General features: G+C 44.9%; 3 protein-coding genes across 3 annotated transcripts; 2 read left to right on the forward strand and 1 right to left on the reverse strand.

Moving 5' to 3' along the window:
• Nucleotides 1–526: 526 nt before the first annotated feature.
• BHQ10_009523 (uncharacterized protein) lies at nt 527–1,510 on the forward strand (the record flags this gene model as incomplete). The annotated part of the gene is made up of 1 exon (XM_040882448.1): nt 527–1,510. One exon carries the CDS (start codon nt 527–529, stop codon nt 1,508–1,510), a length of 984 nt encoding a protein of 327 aa, XP_040738025.1.
• Nucleotides 1,511–1,741: 231 nt separating this feature from the next.
• On the reverse strand, nt 1,742–3,263 carry BHQ10_009524 (uncharacterized protein; the record flags this gene model as incomplete). Its single annotated transcript, XM_040882449.1, has 4 exons — nt 1,742–1,792; nt 1,849–1,910; nt 1,962–2,861; nt 2,915–3,263. The coding sequence occupies 4 exons, from the start codon at nt 3,261–3,263 to the stop codon at nt 1,742–1,744; spliced, it is 1,362 nt and encodes a 453-aa protein (XP_040738026.1).
• A 954-nt stretch (nt 3,264–4,217) lies between these two features.
• Nucleotides 4,218–5,564, forward strand: BHQ10_009525 (uncharacterized protein; the record flags this gene model as incomplete). The annotated part of the gene is made up of 2 exons (XM_040882450.1): nt 4,218–5,012; nt 5,067–5,564. The coding sequence occupies 2 exons, from the start codon at nt 4,218–4,220 to the stop codon at nt 5,562–5,564; spliced, it is 1,293 nt and encodes a 430-aa protein (XP_040738027.1).
• Between the last annotated feature and the right edge of the window lie 2,239 nt (nt 5,565–7,803).

The following is a 7,803-nucleotide window of genomic DNA, read 5'->3' on the forward strand; positions in this document are numbered from 1 at the left end:
AGGCATTTCAAAATATCACTATGCAAGGAAGTCTTTGAATCTGCGATCTTGACATGAAAAAAGTTGTCGGGGTTAGAGCTCGCTAACTCCGAACACATGTGCAATGCCATCAGGAGAATGTCTTATTGCCGTTACGGCCGCCATGCCTCGATCTGACACGCCGACTAAGATGTTTGCTTAGTGTTACTATCGAGATAACCTGGTACGATCATCTAACGAAACCATAAGGAGATATGAATTCAGTCTAGAGAAGACCTCATCAGGCCTCTTGATGCCTCGTATACCTGATGTTTTGTCCCCAACTACGGAAATAATGAGGACTCTATTCGGCTTCATCAAGGTCAAACGGAATCATCGACGCCTATTTCCGGAGTTGTCTGAATGACAAGTCGTACTACGTTTGAAAATTTTGTAGTATAAGAGTAGCACTGAGGTATATGAATGGATATCTCGGCATTCACTATTAAGCTTCATTGCTGTGGTACGAGTAAGAGTCAGTTTTTCCTAAAAAGAAAGTTTTGTCAAGATGCCACGAATCCTTGTACTTGGTGCCACGGGATATCTGGGTAATCGTATTGCGAATTTGCTCGTTCAAAGCGGCCAGCACTCGGTTTACGGTGTGGCTAGATCCTCAGAGAAGGCCGTACAATTGGCAAGAGATGAGATCACCCCCGTACTTTGTCTCGATCCGGTGAACAACCCAGAGCAGTATCTATATGTGATTCGTTCAGCATCCATCGACATTGTTATCGACTGCGCCCAAGCACTGCAGCAAGCTCACAGTTTTCTCGAGAACATCAAAAAAGTCGGCCAAGAACGCTTGGATGCTTACCAAACTCGCGGCACAAGTGGCCCCAAGTTGGGATTCATTTACTGCTCTGGAGTCTGGGTGCATGGTTCATCGGACAAGGCCGTCACTGATCTTGACCTCGTAGGCTCAGACACAGCAACCCCACCACCGGAGCTTGTCGCATGGAGAGTCGACCTGGAGAACGCGGTTCTTGCTTCAAATAACGTGCTAGATGTTATGGTGTTACGGCCTGCGCTTGTATACGGACGTCAGCCGGCAGTCTGGTCATCTTTCATTGCACCGGTTTATGAAGCCATAAAAAACAAAACAACGGAATCTATTCACGTCCCGCTAGACCCCAAGTCAAGACCTGGTCTGATACATGTCGACGATTCAGCTACAGCATTCGTCAGCGCAGTCGAAAAGTTGCCTCTTATTTCTGGGTCTGGCGTATATCCCGTTTTTGATCTCGTTACCAGCCAGGAAAGCATGTGCGAGATCTTTCAGGCATTAGCTACTTGTTGGGGATTTCAGGGTGAGGTACGATTGGTCGGACACGGTGATGATATTGTTCGAAAGGCTGTAAGTACTACATTCCGTGGTAGCTCGGCTCGTGCAGAGCAATTGCTTGGATGGCAGCCAAAGAGACTAGGTGGATTTGTGAAAGATATGGAGATTTATGCTGCTGCATTTTCAGCACACTTCAGTAGCCATACTTGATTTCTCATATTTGTCCCATTGTTTGGGAGTATTTTTTGTCAATATAGGTTCCGAGGCATGTGTTGACTTTTGGTTGACCATGTTGTTTGGGATCTAGTGAAAAGTGTCTGTTCTACCATTTTATGAAATAGACTGAGTGATCTCCGATTAGGTTAAAAACAATGCTTACAGTATGCTAATTGTTTGATACATTTAACATCAAAATGATAAGAAGCTGTCGGAAGTGAAAACTCATGACGATAGATGGAAATCAATGCCCGCCAAAGCTTCGAGGTCATCAACCTAGTCGGTCAGTTCAGAATATGACCTGGCAAACGAGATGGATTTTGAAGACTTACATTAAGCCTATCCACTCCTGCATCTACCAACTCTTGCCACAAGTCAGTGCTAGGAATGTCCCCTAAAGATATATTAGTTCGCAAGTCATGCCTATAAATGAGATGGAACATACAATATCGAACAAGGAATCCTTTCGCATGGCCTGCATCCAATTGTTCCGTTAGCTTCTCTTGGTTTGAAGACGATAGAGGCGCCGATCCCGAGCTAGTGATGGCGCTATCAAAATCGGCACTTGAATAGTATGTATTGGAAGTATCATATCCATCCAGTGACTCATTTACACGACTATCCATAAACATGTCATGGTTAGGATTGGCTGTGATATTTGTTGCTTGGGCCCAGGGTGCATTTCCGCTGGTGACAATGGTGACAGGGCGTGATGCAAATTCAGACCCATCCCAGTAGCTCAGATAGCCCGCATCCCTAAGGGGCTGCAACGCAGTGTAGACTGCGTCCCAGGTCGTGGTACCGTCGCTCTTGAAGTCCACAAGAAGCACGAGGGACTGGTTTCTTCTCTGAGGATAGACACCGTTTCCGTTACCACCGTCAGAATTTTGCGCATCTAGCAGCGCAATAAGCGGATTGATATACAAATCTTGGATTGTCGGTCCACTGTCTCCTGGGTCGGTGTGTGCGACGCGTAGATTGCCATTATGCAACCACACGTCGGCTTCAACGCTCATGCAACCAGCACTGAGTGCATCGTATAAGGGAATATCTCTTGTGTAGTCATTATGGCTATGACAAGGCAAGGGTATCACGTCGGATGTGAAGGTTAGTGGAAACGGACTTAGAGCCACATTGCCGCTGCCACCTAACGCTGATAACGCTCCGCTCGTATACAGTTTATCGACGGCATCCTGAGCGGGTGGGACGTTTTCTCCTAGGGCATGGTAGGAGATAGCGTCAGAGCCAACCTGCCAGGTACCCCCCTTGGTATCAGAATGCTCACTGCCCCAACACTTAGAATTGTCGTTTGATAGTTTCTGTAGATAGGAAGTGCAGTTTTTTACTAGCCTTTTGGTAAGCACAGTACTTGCTATATCATGTTGTACATATACTTACAATCAACCGTGTGCGAGGCGGAATTTTGCTTGTTGTGCACTTCAAAATAGACATAACCTGGAATCCCGTTTGTGGAAGGATTACCTCCACCGTCTAGAAAAACGTGAGTTGCTAACGAGAGATAGCCCCCAGCTGGTACGGTCTGTCCGCTAGCCTGTTCGCAGAATTCGGTAACAGCAGTTAAATAGCCTCGCCTCGGGATCTCACCATTGTTTGAACTCACATCATCCCGTGCCATCCAAGCACTGCCGCAACTCGAGATGTAGTCCGATGAACGTTTCTCGTGCGGCGCCGCTTGGCAAAGGGATAAGAAGGAGAGAGCACCGAGTGTGACCAGAATTTGCTGCATCTTGCTGATACCTATGTTTACTTTGGCTTGTATAAACACGAAAGAAGGAAACTCTATAAAAAAAGAATCAAAGTAGCGGGCATGACGGTTCCTGCAGGAAATTCAGGAACCTTGTTTTTCCCAACAGTAAGTCACCATGAGCTTTACTCATTGCGGGGGTGATCTCCATTGAATCGCAGGGTATGATCATATGGCAACTTAAGGTTCCATCGAGCTACAGCATGTTAGCGTTGTGAGCGACTCTACTGGACACGTGGGTCTAAGTAATGATTGGGACGGCCGGTTGATGCTTAAAAATATCGTGGGGGCCATTCGAAGTGTCTAAATGCTAAGTTACTGCAAAGTAGATTTTATGTTTGGATGTAACTGTCCTGAGAATTGAGGACATAAAAACTTGGAGACGGGGCTCCCAGCAGGCATTACAGTCATCGAACATGGTTTCCCGGGTGTAAGTACCAATCATGACCTGGAATGTCGCTCACTTGGAGCCGTTTAATACGCGCAACGTAGAGCTTAAATAGGAAGGCACAGCATTAGGTTCACCTACCGTTGCTGGTAAATAAATGCGATGTTGTATAATTCGACAGACAGTGCGGTTCGAGTGTATCAGCGCGATAAATCACCAAGAAATAATAAGATGCGAGGGAAATAGCTTCCTATTATCATGCGACAGAGGCGTTCTTATCGTTATCCAACCCCCTGAATATACAGGGTTCAATTGGACACATAGGCTCGGATGCGTCGCGGCTAGCTGCTACAAACAAAGAGAAAGATAAGACTTCTCTATTTAGCTGGTATTTTATTTTTGATTATAAATGTGATGCAGTAAGCGGCATATCTAACACTGTTAGTGCATAATTTTCATTTTCTTTTTGTGTCCCTAATTTTCATCCATCATATCTTCAAAATTGGGTATTCCTCTGACTTTGCTATTGAATCCAACTGTTATATTCGATGCAGGGCATGAAACATACGGCTCSTGAATCACCAAACTGTTCGCAAAATGGGCGAATTGTGTTCTTTTCTCTGTTACGCGAGAAGCCCGCAGAAGATGCAGTCGCCCCCCCTCCCGATGGAGGATTGCAAGCTTGGACGCAGGTTTTGATGGCCCATCTGATTCTCTTCTGTACCTGGGGCTTCATCAACTCTTTCGGCTTCTTCCAAGCCTACTACGAGGAAACAATGAGTGTTGACGCTACTCAAATTTCTTGGGTTGCGTCTGTCCAGGTATTTCTACTCAGCTTCATCGGAAGCTTTTCTGGTCGCTTGATGGACGCTGGGTACTATCGCTATTGTCTGGTCGGTGGATTTACCTTTCAGATCGTAGGGATCTTCATGGTGTCACTGTGTAGCAAATATTGGCAGGKGTTCTTAGCCCAGGGTATCTGTTGTGGAATCGGAGACGGACTTCTCTTCTGTCCTACGACCGCTTTGATAGCCACCTACTTTGTGAAGAAACGCTCCTCTGCGCTGGGTATCGTTCTATCCGGCTCTAGCACCGGTGGTCTGATATTACCCATCATGGTCCAGCAGCTCCTCCCAAGAATAGGATTTGCCTGGACGGTACGCTGCATGGGTTTTGTTGTTCTTTTCTGCTTCATAGTATGTTTGGCATTGGCACGTACGAGATTGCCGAAACGAGTAAGTGGCCGGCTTGTCGAGCTCAGCGCCTTCCATGAATGGTCATACTCGTTGTTTGTCATTGGTGTTTTTCTTACCCTCTGGGCTGTGTATTTCAGTTACTTCTACGTGAGTTGCCTTTCCATCCCTGGCTAACGTCGGTATCTAATATATCCTCGTTAGATTGACTCCTTTGCTCTCGATGTCATCGGAACTTCCAGGTCCGATTCACTCACCATGTTGTACATCATTAATGGCATGGGAATACCAGGTCGTATCATTCCTGCATTGATTGCGGATCGGTATTTTGGTATTCTCAACACTTATCTCGTACTTGGGATCATTGCAGGGATCTTGCTTTTCTGCTGGATGGCAGTGAAGACCTATGCGGGGATGATTGCCTTCGTTGTTTGCTATGGCTTGGTTGGCGGAGGCGTGCAGGGGRCTGCCTTGTCGTCTTTACCCACTTTGACCACGGATCTCAGCAAGATGGGCGTTCGTAGTGGCATGATCTTGTCTATAGTCGCCTTTGCCTGCCTGACGGGACCTCCCTTAGCCGGGGCACTTATTCAATGCGACAATGGATCATATACCTACGCCTGTATTTGGGGCGGAACATCGTTAATCTTGGGGTCATTCTTTGTGATGGCTGCTCGTTTAGTGATGTTGAAAGCTCCTTGAAAAGGTATTCTAGCGCAGAGACTCTACACCCTTATTTTTACCACCATGCCTTCACCGATGTAATTTCCAACAAGCGGAAGAGTACACGTTATACATGCAGCAAACACCAATTTCTGCTTTATACCAATTAATACATGGACAGCAACTAAATCAAACATCTAATACCTACAAAGTAGTGGGTTATATCTTGCACACTTCCGTTCCTTCAAATATCGTCGTATAGCCTAATAACCAACACGTTCTTGATGATCATAGAATTTGTATTGCTATGGGCGAGATTAACGGGCTTATGCTCTTCTTGCCAATTGTATTTGGATAGTTACCAAGTACGTACGCCATCACCGCGCCACTCGGAGTGCCAATAACTGCGTAGAACTCTGGAGCCACCCAGTGAGTCCACGATCATCGAGCTTGTCAGTCAATTATTGCGTTTCTTTAATTTACTCCACCGGAATGAATCAAAAAAAAAAAATCCCAAACACAGTTATTGGAATACTTAGGGCAAGTAATGCAACATTTCTGGGCAAACTGATCGACAGCCTTAGGGCAGTAAAATGAAACTGCTTGAGAAAGTAAACGACGACATTATCATACTGCAAGTTGAATTGCGAGAAAGCTTACTTGCACAACGTGTCATCTAGCAGTCAAGTTATATTTTTGTATCCATTGTGATGTGGTATATACTGTTTGACCTATGAATATAATTTCCATCTACGCCTTTCAAACCACCCCCTAGACAGTGGAATCATAGATTTACTATGTGTCACGTAGCGACAAGAAAAGCAATACAATAGTCTCGCGTTTCAATTATGTCCAAGGGACCATATAGGATCAATCGCTATGATTCGTGATAATAGTCAAATAGAGCGTGAACTTTGTGATCAGCTTTGAGGAAAAGGTCATGAAATCTACTCGATGATACGAAAAAACAAGTATACCAGACATAAATAGTTGTACTTGAAGCTCATATGACCGTAGATAGCTATTGCTAGCTAGACTCTCTTTCTTCATCTACTTATCCGTAACATTTTGTCAATCCGTTGGTATGTCTATTCTCCAAGCTAGCAGCAGGACGGCAGGCCCCTAGTTGAATCGTCTCCTCGGCAAAATTCATCAGATGCAATTCATCATTCGAGAGACTATCAGCCCGGGCTATCCGCATTTAAAGACCCTTCAGGACAGTAGAGTACTAGAAAAGGAACTATAAAGATACCAATGAGAGTTCCACAGGCGCTAGATCTCTCTTCCTACATGTTCCTAATTGCCGATGAGAATTGCGAGATGTGGACCGCGTAAAGAAACGGCCACAGTCCTTGCACTGATGCCTTTTCGCAATGCCTCCCTTTTCGCGGAGATGTCGGCGATAATTGCCCGTGGATGAAAATCCTCGACCACCACAATTATGATTCCAGCATCTGATTTCAGACTCATATTCATCTGATCTATCTTTCGCACGTTCCTGTGGTTCTATTTCCTTTGATTGCTGTTACATTCGGAGAAGATCCGTGCCTAGTGGTGTCTACAATGTTGGTGTTTGGGTAGGATATGAACACAACAAATAGCTCGTTGTGATCAGTTGCGATAATGAAGGCCAGAGGAAAGAATTGCGTGGCGTATATAACAGTGGTGGATCAGTTTCGGAACACAATATGGCATCAGGATTGGAATCCATATCAATACTTGAACGTCGTTCAGACTCCACTGTTTCGAGCGTATAGAGGTCGTGCGATTTCCTTTTGCTGGCTCGGGGTCTTGTCTATATAGAGTTTTAATTGCAATATTCGTATATATTTGGAAGAGTGACGATAATCCTTAGTTGCCTAAGAGGACAATATAGAGCTTTAATCACGGGAGACACTTGTAAAAGATCAGATCAGTTTGACAACGTGCTTGACTTAGATATAGCCAGGCTGAATTTCACCGTTCATCAATTAAAGCCACAAAATAGAAATGATCAACTATCCAGAAGAATATTCCGGAGCACTTTGTGGAACCTGGGATAATATAAATGACTATACTTTATGTGTCATGGCGTTGGAGCAAGTGATTGGCCGTATATTCAACGTCGAAGGCATTGCTTCTATTTTGTAAGATTGTTTTGTCCTTTAGGCCGATAGTATTTATACGATCTGAACCTTGTTGGATTCACAGTCTGTCTATGACTACATTTTTTGCCCCCAATTCGTTACTTCTTCCGGCTTTTCTTCACGAAGCATAATATTCTATTATTCTTGTCGGC

Source organism: Talaromyces amestolkiae (genome assembly GCF_001896365.1).
Source record: "Talaromyces amestolkiae strain CIB chromosome Unknown scaffold25.1, whole genome shotgun sequence".
Classification (NCBI taxonomy): domain Eukaryota; kingdom Fungi; phylum Ascomycota; class Eurotiomycetes; order Eurotiales; family Trichocomaceae; genus Talaromyces; species Talaromyces amestolkiae.